Source organism: Chaetodon trifascialis, chromosome 9 (genome assembly GCF_039877785.1).
Source record: "Chaetodon trifascialis isolate fChaTrf1 chromosome 9, fChaTrf1.hap1, whole genome shotgun sequence".
In the NCBI taxonomy this organism is placed as follows: Eukaryota; Metazoa; Chordata; class Actinopteri; order Chaetodontiformes; family Chaetodontidae; genus Chaetodon; species Chaetodon trifascialis.
In genome coordinates, this window is record NC_092064.1 from 30,174,116 (window position 1) to 30,189,115 (window position 15,000).

The following is a 15,000-nucleotide window of genomic DNA, read 5'->3' on the forward strand; positions in this document are numbered from 1 at the left end:
AGCAGGTGGCGCACCAACGCAGCTTTGTGCTTCACAGTGTAATGCTGGTCCTCTAGAGGGCGCCATCACCATTATTGATAATAATAATTGACCAGATGGAGGTCTTTTTTACAGTCAGTGTCACTTTTAAACAGGGAACTGGAATTAGCATTGATGTGAAAACACGTCACGTTCTCATGACATTTCCTCTGATGTCTCTGTAAAAAGTTTGTGTGAACACAATGAATTTTCATTTGGCAGTTGTTTGCATAAAATGTAAAATTTTGTTTAACCATCAAACTTTTACACACAGGCCATCAGTAATCAGATTACAGTCAAACCATCCTGCTGCTACAATGAACTGTGCTCACCTTAACCCTCCTTGTCAAAAATGTGGTTTTAATCTGTTTTTTGTTGGTCCTTGAAACTGAAAATGTTCATAATGAAGCTGCAGCTGAACGCTGACAATAATCACAAACATACTGTAAAGGAAGTTCCTGTTCCACGATGGATGACAGTAATCTGATTACTAACCAAAGTTTTACAGTAGTCACTGTTTGTTTTTTCTGTCAGAGTGAAGTTAGCTTCTGCTGCGCTGCTATCACACTCTGCTGGGATCATATTTTCGGTTTTGTTACATCACTACGAGACAAACATTTAAAACAACACATCATTGTGCAGCTGGCTCACATGCTTCCATTACGACCTGATCTGCTCCGGCTGTCTGAACAGGTTCACTCTGGCTTCTGTTTGGTCTGTTGAGGAGCAGAGCTAGACCACCAAGTGAAACAGATGGACCAGGGTCAGGGTTGACCACATCTGAACCACATTGGGACAGAACTATGATGAGGTCTGATTTAGGATCAGATCGGAACCAGAATCAGATCTCAAAGGTTCTGACAGTGTAACCATGTTTTGCTTTCAGGGGTGCAGATCTGGCTTCTTCATAAGAGTCTGAACAGGATGAACCAGATTCAGACATCCAAGACAAGATCAGGTCTGGATTACAAAGTGTCCGCAACTGGAGATTTATTTCCAGTTTAAACCCAGTTTGTGGGATCTATGGCAACTGGTGTGTCTGGTTACTCCGACACTTTGACCCGGAAAGTGACGCGACCCAGAAACTTGTCCCGGTCGTCGTTGTTCCGCAGGTCTGAACCTTCGACCTTACACTCCACCGTGTGCTCCACGTTATGGTCTTCTTTAGTTAACAGCAACTGCACTGCGACCACAGGCTGCACGTAGTCAGGCTGTCAACAGAGAGAGACAGAGACAGAGAGACAGAGAGACAGAGAGACAGAGGTAGAAGACCTATAGGTAGAAGAGGCGGCGGAGAATTTGCATTCGCCGTGTGTTTGGCCATCAAGTGGTGTTTCAGACTGGATGTGCTGCGGTGATAATTCAGTTCACACCAACAACACACACAGATAACTTTGGCTTGTCAGTCGACCCATCTGGCAACTTTTTGAAACTAAACTTTTCATTCAGAATCTTGTTTGCGTCCAATTCGGCGTTTCGCACTTGACATCCACACAAACCGCTAGCCTACTGTTTTACAGCTAGCGAGCGGGCGAGACCAAACATGTGTGTGGGGCGTGTCTATTGTGTTGTTTCCGGTTTACAATCGGATCCTGTAGTTTTTCTTAGGCTACTAGCAGTGGCCACCGCTTCTAAAAAACTAAAAGTTCACGAGGTCACAAAGAGCGTTAATCTTATGATAAAAAAAATGACGCCGTTAAAATTGATTTGTGTTAACGCGTTAATAATGCGATATTTTTGACAGCACTAACTAAAATACAAACTGATGTCGACAATCCACTGAGGAATAAATGCTAACATGCTGTGCTGGTAGAACATTTAATTATTAAATTATTGTTCTTCTTCATAAAAGTTTCTAGTTCAGAGAAAACTGCATAAACATAAATGAATAACGTTAACAGCAATAATAAAGATTAAGCAGAGAGAATTTACTCACATGAGCTTTCTTGCCGTAGTACGGGAAAAACATTTTATCCAGACGACCTTCTGAAGGGAAGTACTGCATCTGCAACGGACTGTCTCTCTACCAGAGACACATTTATGTAAATATGAAGAGTTGACAATATGAGAAGAATCAAACTGTCTTCAACACAGAATATGAGAGCAGAAACACTTTACATCAGTTCGGGTTATCAATGTACAGTATCACACCCAGATCTACATACACACTGAAATACTGCGAAATATTACGTCCCACATAATAATCTACACATCTCTCTACACAATAGAATTCATAGAAAATATTCTCACTGACTGTTTTTCAGGTTTCAAGATGGATGAAAAATGGACAGTTATTTTTTTATTATTGTGTATTTCTGTTTCAGCATCACCATGTTTGGATATGTAACTGAACTTTGGTCCAATCTCTGATTGGTTAACAAGCTAATAATTGTGTGTGTGTGTGTGTGTGTAGGCACGTGTGTTACCTTAGCAGTGCAGTTGATATAAGGATCTCCTCGTGGTTTCAGTCCGATGACCTACAGACAGGCATATTGTTATAGTTGTTATTCATTACATTTGTATTTAATAACTCTATATTATTTATTTTCCTAATTATTTACAACATAAATTTGTGGACACTGAGTCACTTGTGAATCAGAGCTTCAGGTATATTATATATATATGTTTGCTATCCACTTTTGCTGCTGTAATACCTGAAATTTCCCCACTGTGGGACTAATAAAGGTATATCTTATCTTATCTTATCTTATCTTATCTTATCTTATCTTATCTTATCTTATCTTATCTTATCTTATCTTATCTTAACTTATCTTATCTTATTAACCTGCAGTAAGTGTGTTGCTGCTTCCGGTGTCTCAGCAGTCAAACTAACCTGACAGCAGAGGACTAAAACAGTCAATGGGAAACATGAGACAGAACTGACTCACAGGTTTCTATGTGCAGATAATAGTGATGCTCTTCACCTGGTTCTTTTTTGATGTATCGGCATCCTAACGGACTGAATGAAAGTGTTTTACTGACCCGGTTCATCTTGATGATGATGCATGGTTTCCCTTCAGCGTATCCGAAGCTGGTGTCAGGCAGACCAGAGCACTGACGCAGCGTACTGCGTTTAAACTGACAAACTTTCTTTATGGGCTCATCGTCCTGATCAGTGTATTCACCCACCAGACACAAGTCATTACGCTCCTGAACGCTGTCATTATAATCTAAAGAGATAAACAACAACAAAACAACAAGTAACATGACCTGTCAACACAAAACTCTCAACGGAACTTTTCACGGTCGAAGGAGATTTCCTGTTCTGAAGTCAAGAAGGAAACCAATCAGCATGTTTGCTGTAGAGAGGTCAAGCCTTCTGTTAGATGTCATCAAATAAGCTGTCCACAGATGTGACTCACTTGTTTAGAGATGCAAGTTGATTATGTTGTTTTGATTTTGTTCCGTATTGAACAATGTGTTATCAGAGTTTATCAGGCAATGGAAACTGATCAATCAACTGATCAGTCACTCTGATCATACACTTTCTTTGCTGTAAGAGATCAGAATAATCAAGTTTTGTTTGTTTAGAACAGTCTGCAGCTCAGAGCTAATGGTTCAGTTAGAAATTCTAGTTAATCTGTCACATGACACGTCAGCAGCTTCACTGAATGCTCAAAACCTTCACGTTTTGTGTTGAAACTTCCCTTTAACTCTGCAGTGCAGGATGTGAGGATTGTACAGGATTGTACTCACGCTGCAGCAGGTCGTGCAGTTGTTGGATGTACTGATGGTAGTTTGCCGGGTCACTGCGGTTGAAGGAGATTTCAGCTGCATGAGGACGAATTACCAAACCTGGACTCAGCAAAAGAAATCTATAATCAGTAATCAAGCTCTGAAAATAGAATGAGTGCAACTAACAGATTATTTCAGCAGCAGAGTGATTCATAAAAAACCCAATCAATGATCAAACTGGAATTTACAGAGAGATTTTATTGTCACCGAAGGTGAAATACATTTCCAGAGATTGCATTGTTTGTGCCTCCAGAACACAGATACATTGACATACCACACAAAACATAAATACAAAACAGAGTGTGTTCTTGTAATTAGCGAGCTACAGAATAGAGAAGTGAACTGTTGCTGTCAGTGTACCGGATCTACAGACAGTTGCAAGTAGAGCGAAAATATGTTGAGGGGGTGTCCTGTGCTGTTAATGGCTCTGTTATTGAGATCTGAGAGGATGGGGGTGGGGAGACCAGTGATTTTGGAATTAGTGTGTGTGATATTCAGCGTAACAGCTTGTTCTTGTTGGTGGCAGATAGCATGGTAAGAAAACAAGGGGAACAGTAGAGTATAATGGACTGAACAATGCTTTGTACTTCCAGTATGTATGGTGTATGGAGATGGATTAATGCAGTTATTGCAGAGTGTACAAGTAGGGACTGAGGGAACAGCCTTGTGGGGCTCTTGTGTTGGTGGTGATGGTTGAAGATGTTGTAGTGATGGCACTTACAGTCTGGGGTTAGTCACTCAGGAAGTTGTGTATCTCGTGGGTGAAAAGTGAGGCGACAGTGTTGGAGCTTCTTTATCATCTGATGCTGCTGGAACATGTTGAATGTAGCACTGAAGTCTATGAAGAGGATTCTGATAAAGATCCCCAGTGACTCTTGGTGTTGTAGCGAGGATGGAGGAGACGTGCTACAGCATCCTCAGTTCCCATCTTGGCCTTGTAGGCAAACTGGTGGGAGTCCAGTTGTAGACTGACAGTTGGCATGATGGTGTTCAGCACCAGCTTTTCAAGGCACTTCGATAGTGATTGTGAGTTCTGAGGGTGGGATTTCTTTGCATCAGCTGATAATGGATATTTTCTGAAGGGTGGGGTTGATCAAAGTTCTCTAAGATTCACAGTAGAGTGAGTGGAGAACAGGAGTGAGCTCCATGGCACAGGCCTTCAGCACCCTCGTAGGTCTTAGGGTCTTGCCTGGCTCAGGCATCGCCTTACATCCTCTCAAATGAAGGGAACAGGAGGTGGTGATTCTGCGACAGGTAGAGTTTTTGGCCATTCACACTAAATAGCAAGTTAAGGGTGTGAAAAACAGGCATAGAAGGAATTTTGGTCAGTTGTTGTGGAGAAGGTGGGTGGGTTGCACTGGGTTGTGAGGGTCTTTTGCTGGAAATGCTTCTCTGGTATTCATCAGAACCAGAATCAGAATCAGAATCGGCTTTATTGGCCAAGCATATGTACTTATACAAGGAATTTAACTCCAGTTTAAACATCACACTCAATATACTTGCATTGGAAAAAAGGACAAAGAAATAAAACAAAAGACTGAATAATAAGGGAAGTTGTGCAAAGTTTAAAAATAATAAACAATAGATACAACGTATTGGAGCCATGAATTATTAATATTGAATTATTTATTGTTATTGCACTCTAAATTCTAAGAAGAGAGGGATGAGGGATGCAAGATATGCTGTTGAATATAAGGACTTTACAAGAAGGGGATGAGCAGACTCTATTTGCTGAGGAGGCTCAGATCATTTAACATGTGCAGCAAGATGTTGGAGATCTTCTATCAGTCTGTTGTTGCCAGCTCACTCTTCTTTGCAGCAGTGTCACAAAGTGATCAGGAAGGCCGGCTCCATTATTGGCTGCAAACTAGACTCTTTTGAGGAGGTGGTGGAGAGGAGGACACTGGACAGACTGTTATCCATCATGGATAACCCTGAACATCCTCTTCACCACCTCGTGGACAGACAGCAGAGCTCCTTCTCCAACAGAATGCTGCAGCTCTGCTGTCACAAGGACCGCTTCAGGAAATCATTCCTGCCACGAGCCATCACACTGTACAACAGTAACTTGAACAGTCAACCCACCAACCTCACAAACCCCAATATTCCAGTGTTATATATTATCTGCAATATTGCAGACATTGTCTATTGTTTACATTATTTATCATCTACAACTGCACATTTTTTTTGGAATTACTGTAAATACTTTATATACTTAGTTATATTGTATTTTTATCATATCATTATAATATATTATACATTATATACATATTATACAACTATGTATCTAGTTATACTTGTTGACTTGTTACTAGTTGATTTATTTTTAAACAATTGTATAGTTCCATAGTTCTGTAGTTCCATTTGCGGTGCCGTCACGAGTGGCAGCCCTTCCAGCAGCTCCATGTGTGTTGTGTGTTATTTTGTACTTTTTGTACTCTTAGAGCTTTCAGTGCTCTTTTTTGTCAATGGTTAACCTCTATCCTATGGATATGGGTTTTAACAAGCCTAAACTCGTTTATTTGAGGAACCGACTGCTCGCTCTACGAACAAAGTCCTGTGCCGGTGTGGTTCCCCAGTTACCCGACCAGGTGAGGAGGCTGTATCGAAGCTGCAGAGCCGGCGCTAAGCTAAAGGCTAAGCGGCTAGCGAGAAAGTGGAGATACAAGCCTTCGATACCTTTGGTTATCATGGGAAATGTGAACTCACTACTGAACAAAATCGATGAACTGGCTGCGCTGGTGAAAAATGTCAAGACCTACAGAGAGTGCAGTTTGTTGTGCTTTTCTGAAATGTGGCTCATGACAAACATCCTGGATGTTAATGTGGAGCTACCCGGCTTCAGCACAGTCAGGACAGACAGAGACACAAAAGCCTGCGGGAAGAGAAAAGGAGGAGGACTTGCCAAATACATCAACACAAGATGGTGTAATCCTGGGCATGTAAGCACCAAAATCTCCATCTGCTGCAGGGACATCGAACCTATGGCTGTAAGTTTGCGTCCTTATTATTTGCCCAGAGAGTTTGGACACGCCATTGTCATTATTGTTTACATCCCTCCACGTGCTGACGCTGAGGTAGCGTGTGACATCCTCCACTCCGCTGCTGCCAAACTACAAACACAGCCTCCTGAGGCCATTGTGTTGATCACTGGGGACTTTAATCACGTGACTCTGGACACAACGCTACCTGCTTTCTTCCAGTATGTGGACCGTAACACCAGGGGAAATAGGACTATTGACCTACCACATGCTGCCTGCACTTGGGAAAGCAGACCACAACCTGATTCTGCTCCAGCATCAATACAAACCAAGAGTGAGGAGGTTACCCACAACCACACACTCATTCAGAAAGTGGTCTCCTGAGGCAGAGCAGGCTCTGAGAGATTGCTTTGCAACTACAGACTGGGATGTACTGCAGGGGTCACACGGCGAGGTCACTGAGGGAGCTGTGAACTGCATGACTGACTACATCAACTTCTGTATGGATGTTGTTGTTCCCTTAAGGACTGTACACTGCTATGCTAACAACAAGCCCTGGATCACCAGTGACATCAAGGGCCTTCTAAACCAGAAGAGGGCTTTCAAGGATGTGGATCAGCAGGAGCTTAAGCGTGTGCAGAGGGAACTCAGAATCCAGCTCAGGGAGGCGAAGGAGCAGTACAGAAGGAAACTGGTGCGGAAGTTGCAGAACAGCATGAGGGAGGTGTGGGACGGGATGAAGATCATCACAGACTGCAGCTCGAAGCGGGGTGCCACCATAGAAGGAGATGTGGAGAGAGGGAACCAGCTGAACAACTTCTTCGACAGGTTTGACCACCCCAAATCATTTGCACCTCAGAGTAGTACTGCACCCCCTCCCCACCCTCTGTTCTCTCTCTCCCTCGAGACACCAGCACAGAGGAGACCATCCCCCCATCCAAGATCACAGCAGCCCATGTTTGCAGAGAGCTGAGGAGGCTTCAACCCAGCAAGGCAGTGGGTCCAGATGGAGTATCCCCAGGAGAAGGTGGGAGTGGAGGATGCCTCTGTCTACTTGCTACACCGATCCCTCTCCCACCTGGACAGGAGCAGCGGTGCGGTGAGGATTAAATTTTTGGACTTCTCCAGCGCCTTCAGCACCATCCAGCCTCTGCTCCTCTGAGAAAAACTGACAGAGATGGGAGTAGGCTCACGCCTGGTTGTCTGGATTACAGACTATCCGACAGACAGACCTCAGTATGGAGGGCTGGGGGACTGCAGGTCTGACACTGTGGTTTGCAGCACACAAGCACCACAAGGGACCGTGCTCTCTCCAGTCCTGCTCACCCTGTACACATCGGACTTCCAATACAACTCAGAATCCTGCCACATGCAAAAGTTCGCAGACGACACTGCTATGGTGGGCTGCATCAGGAACGGACTGGAGGAGTAGTACAGGACACTAATTTAGGACTTTGTCACATGGAGCGACTCCAACCACCTGCACCTCAACACCACCAAGACCAGGGAGATGGTGGTGGACTTCACGAGGCCCAGGCCTCATCCAGAGCCTATGACCATCAAAGGGGACTGTGTAGAGATTGTACAGACCGACAAATACCTGGGAATGCAGCTGTATGACAAAATGGACTGGACTGCCAACACAGTTGCTCTGTGCAGGAGAGATTCTTCCTCAGAAGGCTGGCGTCCTTCAACATTTGCAAAAAGATGCTGCTGATGTTCTACCAGACTGTGGTAGCAAGTGCCCTCTTATACGCAGCAGTGTGCTGGGGAGGCAGCAACAAAAAGAGGGATGCTACATGTCTGGACAAACTGGTGAGGAAGGCGGGCTCTGTTGTGGGCACAGAGCTGGACAGCCTGACATCTGTGGCAGAGTGATGGGCTGCATCCACTGCACAGCGTCATCTCCAGGCAGAGGAACAGCTACAGTGTTACAGTGACAGGCTGCTGTCACTGTCCTTTCAAGTGAATAGTTGGATGAAACCTGAGAATTTTGGATCCATCAGGACAGCACTTGTGTGACGCGAATGACTTGTGGTACAGCACTGTAAGCTATCTGTGGTTCACATAGAGTTAGAAGAAGAATTGGAGGGACAGTCCCCTTTATTTGTCACACAATTACATACATGCAACACACGCCATGCAATTTGGTGAAATTTATCCTCTGCCTTTAACCCATCCTGGTCGCCTTCCTCCGTGGCAGACCAGGAGGGGTGGGCTGCCATCCGACCGGCGACCCAGTCTCTTTCGTCACCATTGGTCAGGTGGTGATCTTCTTGCATGTTTTTAGTGGGGGTATTTTTTTTATGGAGGATACCCCAGGTGAGCACGGGGAGAACATGCAAACTCCACACAGGAGGGCCCTTTTTCCTCGAGCAGCAGGCACTGAAGGCATGGTGGAGGACACGCCACCAGTGCCCACAGTGGGATTCGAACCAGGACTTTCTAGCTGAGCGGCGACAGTGTTACCACTTGTGCCACTGTACCACTGTTAGGAAGTTAGGAAAGATCCATGTTGCAGTTGTTCTGGGGAAATTGAAAAATCCTGAGAGGCCCCACTCAAACAGATTACAGTTCCCAGGCTTGAGCTGGCAGAGAAAAAGCAGGTAGAATATTGAAAATGGAGCTCCAAATGGAACCTAAAAACTCTTTCTGGACAGTAGCACATCTGTGCTGGGATGCATTCACAATCAAACACAAAGACAGCATACTGCTGTGGCCACCAGAGTTTCTGTAATCCATGACCTATCCCAAGAGAGACAATGGAGACATTTCACCTCCATGGTCAAGCCATCAGATGACACATCACGTGGGCTGAATGTACCACCAGTACACAGAAGTTGCTTTCACTGGCTTCAATCTCAGGCATGACAGAGATGGACATGCTGTAGTACAGGTCAATGTCACATTCAGAATTACTGTCTCTCAAAGTACAAGATGTGGCAAGATCACGAGGTCTGACTTCTTGCACTCTGTGTTGTTGGTGCTGTAACACGTGAATTTCCCCCCCATTGTGAGATAAATAAAGTCTATCTTATCTTAAGATCAATGTTCCAATCTATTGAGAGTCTCTTAAAATGTTTGATGAGACAAACATCCAACAGTCACAGTCAGACAGAGATCCAGGAAGTGCAGGGCAAATGAGCTGATCATTGTGGTGTGGTTTATTCTAAATATTGATTATTTTGTGTTGTTATTACTCTCTTGGATCGTTTCAGGTATTGAATGTTCAATGTTTGTCTTGGGAATTTTGGTTGTAATACAGAAGTAAGTGTAGTCTGTGCAGTTAAATCCTCCAACCGCTGGCTGACACTTTGGGTCTGCGACTTGTGACATTTCAGTTACTGTTTGTAATATAGAAACAGGAAAATAAGATAACTGACAGCGTGATGGAGGGAAAAAGGAGTTTGATTACCTTCTCAGCCTGTTGTGTACCTGTCCTGTTCTAACTTCTTTCTTGGTTAGATTTGCAACAGGAGGACAACAGCTGGATTAGTGTTTCTAAGTGTGTGTGTGTGTGTGTGTGTGTGTGTGTGTGTGTGTGTGTGTGTGTGTGTGTGTGTGTGTGTGTGTGTGTGTGAAGTCTGTGAAGGCCTGCACTTGGGTTTTGATTTTGACCCATGTGTCGTCTACATATCTAAACTAGCAGCTCAGTATTGTTCTGAAGAAGTTCAGGACTGTCTTCTACCATGTACCTCTACCATGTAGAGGTTGGACACAATAGGAGTTACTTGTGAGTCCATGGCACAGCCATGCTTCTGTCTGTGAAACCCCCATTGTACTGAAAGTAGGTGGGGTGTTGTAACAGAGTTGCAGCAGTTTGCAAATCTGATCTGGGTTGAGGTTTGTTCTATTGTTGACTGGGTTGTCTTGTAAGAGAAATTTCCTTGCAGTTTCCACTGCTTCCATAGTTCGAATGCATGTAAATAATAAGGTCACATCATAGGACACCATGGTTTCATGGAATCTTGATGGAAGCCCATGAATGCATAGACTGGCTCTCTGGAATACAGGCATCTTCATCAGAATCCTCTTCATCGATTTCTTCACATCTGATGATCTTCTCCTTCTGTAGCTGTTGTAAACATTCTATGGCCTTTTTCTTGTCCACTGGTGGGATGACAGTCAGTGTTTCATATGCATTAGTGCTGCCGAGTAGTCTGGTGACCCTGGCATTGTAGTCTGCTGTATGTAGGACCACTGTGCACCTTCCTTTATCAGCCCCAAGGATGGTGGTGTTTTGGTCCTTGCTTAGTGATGTCACAGCCTTCATTTACTGAATGGTGAGATTGGAAAAGGGTGTCTTTGCATTGGAAAGGGTTGCCGATACCGTCAAGCTTATCTGTTCTGCCTCTGCTTCTCTTTCATTGTTTTTCCTCATGACTGTTTCTATTGCTGAGATGTGAGATCAACTGTTGGCACATGCTGTGGTGTGATGGTACAGACATGGAAATTCCAAAACCTACAGTCAACACCAGAAAAGCAGAACTCACCTGGAAGCAAAAGAAAGATAACTTAACACTGGATAAAACACACAACAGGTGTTTGAAGGACTAGACAGTCAGGGAATCTACCTATCCATAGCAAGATATCCTAGCCAAAGGATTAAACTTTACCATCATGTTTATGAGTCTCGTTAATCCCAGAATCTAGACATCTCCTTCAAGGCAGTCCAGGCCAAGTGATCATTGTGGATATAGAGTAAACAAGAAGTCTAGTTAAAGGGTTAAGCATGAAAACCTGTAGTAATGAGCTCACCTGGATTGGCCACTCGGTCCTGACGGCGGGGGACATTCTCATCCAAAGTCTGTAGCATCACCCACATGGTGAGAGTGAACATTCCCGCCAGAAAGCCATAGAAGACGAGGTAGAAAAGCAGGATAAGACCTTGGGAGATAATTCAAAAAACACTTTATTTAACCACAACAGAGTAAACAAACATCTTCCTGCATTGAAAGGTCTCACTGTGTTTCTGTGTATTTAGCTTTTGTTTCTTGTTTTAGGAAACAACTAACTTGTCCTGTCCAATCACATCACTGGATCCATTTAACAACGACTCTTCTTCTCTTCTCCTCATCACTGTTCCCCCGCAGTCTCCTCACACCACTTCCTGTTGTTAGATTCAATATTTTTAAACATGTTTTATCTAAACTTTTAGTTTCTCCTTCATGTCACTTCCCCGTTGACCGAGGACTGTAACAGCCTACAAATACAACAGTGTACTTCTCACCAGGTCCTGCCAGTCCTGATCAGTCAGCTGGCGATTCTAAAAATATATTTAATGAAAAACATTATAACAGATGAAGCTTCAATGTAGCACACATGAATGTTGCTCCATCACAAAACTAAGTACAATGTGCATGATGCAACTACTTTATATATCATATCTCACTACATTATAGCTGTAACTTGTAATATTCTGCTTCTTTGTCCCTCCCTTTAGCTACATTCCCAGTTCTACAAACTAACTACATTATACAAATAACTACATTATATATAAACTTCATTGTACATGTAACGTCATATATGTGACTACATTTCTGCATTTTTAAGTTGTTGTATATTTTGACTCAACTGTGCAATAGCACTATTTTGATCCATATTGGCAACGGTAGTTTTATAAACTGTATACATTGCGCACAAACCTAGTATTTCTCAAGTGCAATACAACATATGACAGTAGTAGGTTTCCTCATAAGAATTTTGACAATTGTACTTTTTATCGGCAGCAGGACTTTTATGGCATTTAGTATTTTAGAATATGTCCATAAAGTTGTTTTTCTGTATCCTGTACACGTTTTTAATCGTGACTCTTTTGTGCCACTGTGTTGGCTTTTTGTTATACTGGTGACTTAATTTCCCCCATCAAGTCTTAGTCTGTGCTACTGCTGGGCGTGGCCCAGCCTCCTCTGCACACAGGTGCGCTCAATCAACCAATCAAGACTCTCCTGCCTACACCGTATTGAAGCACCAGGGTTTCAACCAGTTTTCATCTCATACTCTGCCTTGCTGCGTGGTAAACAGCCAGAGCTCAAGAAAAGCACAAATACCTGTGTCAGAATATTCTCGTCTTGTCTGCAACCTGTCTTGCATTGCCCTGTCTGAGCTCAGGTGTCTGCCTCGTCCGAACTCATGCACAGCATTATATTCATTAAATGGCTTTCACCTGCTTCCTGTCTCATCTGTCTGAGCTGGTGTTTTGGGTCCTGTGAATTACTAAAAACATAACAAATTGTGCATTAAATTTCTCAATTCATGCCAGAACAGCTCTGAAAAGAGTAGATGACCTCAGTGACACACACATATCTCTCCCTCTCTCAAACACACACACGCACACACACACACACACACACACACACACACACACACACACACACACACACACACACACACACACACACACACACACACACATACACACACACACACACACACACACAGTATATCATGCACACAGACACACGCGAACACACACATTTACATAAAATATAAGAAGTGAGGGGGGTCTGCAGACTAGCTGAAACTATATCAGCATTTGGGTGCTGCGATGTACATTTGTCACCTTTCCTGTTATTCCTCACCGATCCACCAGACGCCCTCTGCAAGTTTTCCACACGCGTCAGTCCCATGACCCTGCTTCTCTGTGCACACCTGTCCCATGTTCCGTCACTAAAACACACCTGAACCCGTCTCAAGTTCCCTCACCTCTTCCTGCCACTAAAGCTGAGCCCAGACGCCCTGCCAAGAAAACTAAGTTCAACTGAGGACTGGAGCAGAGAGCCAGAGAGATCCTGCTGAATCCAGAGATCCTCTTTCAGGATCAGCTCTTTCTGAACAACCAAAGTCTTATACAAAGTCCATGTTATATCTGAATCTGAAGCAATCCACCTGCGTCCATCTGGACTGACTGATAAACCAGACCGTGAGGTACTTGTGCTCCTTAATTTGGGGCAGAAACTCACTACAACCTGAATGATTTCCCAGACTGGCAGGTGCTAACTTATGTTCTGCTGCTTCACATTTAGCAGGAAAGTGGCCCAGCACTCACTGGAGGTCACAATCTGATGAAACTAATAGAATCACATCATCTTCAAAAAGCAGACATACAATCCTGCGTTCAGCATACCGACACTCTCTGTACCTCAGAAATGAGTGAACTGCCTCACTCTACCATGACATTGCACAGGTACTGTCCCCAAGCTGCATGAGACACTGAAGAGTTAGCTGTAACAGTCCAACAATATCTGGAGCTTTCAACACTTCAGGATGATTCTCGGGCACTATGGAGGTCAGTTGGGTTCAGGAGCTCCTCAAAATGTTACTTCCACAACTTCAAATTATTAGGCCGCAACCTCTGGGCAGTGGGTATGTAGCCCTCAGCCAATAACAGCATGCAAGTGACCTTATGAAAGGGTAGTGACCAGGTGCCAGACCACAAGCAGCATGCATTCAAGAGGAAGCTACAAAAATGGTGGACAGAGTACTGAAAACTCTTTGTTTACAAAAGAGCCAGATGTTCTGAGGTCAGCCTCACTACCTGATTGGGTTCACCAGGTCTGTCTGGCAGCCTTCCCCCTGGTAAAATGAGGGGTATCAGTTGTTGGTAGAACTATGCAGTACAATTTTTGCAATGACAGTCGTGTTCTGTTTTTGGTTGCAAAGTTGCAAAAGGAAAAAAGTTCACTTTCATGTTTTACCAAAGGACCTGAAAATCAGGCTGAATTACTCTAATATTACTCGCCGTCGTGCAGAGTACAGTGGCTAGTGAAGCAGGAAACAAGCAGAGGTTTGTGTGTTTGGTGAGCAGGTGCACTTGAGCTGCAGGTGGGTGTACACAGAGGCAGGGACCACTTAAAACTGAGCAGATGAAATGAAGACAAAGGTGTAGAGTTACATCCAGCTATTTTAAGGCATGAAGGGTTTTTTTCATGGACAAGAGACAGATGAGTTTTTAGGGTTTAATTAATGCCTGGAGGGGAACAGTGCTGGCGGTGACTCAGGAGGTAGACCGGATCATCCATCAGTCCCACGGCTGGTGGTTCGATTCCCCGGCTCCTCCTGTCCATGTGCTCAGCTGTGCTTAAGTATGACACTGAACCCAGATTTGCTCCCAGTACTTTGTATAGCAGCTCCACTGTGTGTGTGTGTGTGTGTGTGTGTGTGTGTGTGTGTGTGTGTGTGTGTGTGTGTGTGTGTGTGTGTGTGTGTGTGTGGGTTGGAGAGAGTCCAGCTTCAGTAATGTGTGTGTGTAGATGTGTGTAGAGAG

The 15,000-nt window shown here is 43.9% G+C and overlaps 1 protein-coding gene across 1 annotated transcript in view; it reads right to left on the reverse strand.

Annotated features, from left to right (window-relative positions):
• atp1b3b (ATPase Na+/K+ transporting subunit beta 3b) overlaps window positions 1-15,000 on the reverse strand; it is a 16,731-nt gene that overhangs the window by 328 nt on the left and 1,403 nt on the right. Inside the window, exons 2-7 of the mRNA XM_070970220.1 lie at window positions 11,493-11,621; window positions 3,715-3,813; window positions 3,001-3,188; window positions 2,445-2,495; window positions 1,955-2,041; window positions 1-1,229 (exon numbers count right to left, since the gene is read on the reverse strand). The exon at window positions 1-1,229 is cut by the window's left edge and continues 328 nt beyond it. Coding sequence (XP_070826321.1) covers window positions 1,062-1,229; window positions 1,955-2,041; window positions 2,445-2,495; window positions 3,001-3,188; window positions 3,715-3,813; window positions 11,493-11,621 — 722 coding nt within the window. The 3' untranslated portion in view covers window positions 1-1,061. The remainder of the gene's footprint in view (window positions 1,230-1,954; window positions 2,042-2,444; window positions 2,496-3,000; window positions 3,189-3,714; window positions 3,814-11,492; window positions 11,622-15,000) is intronic.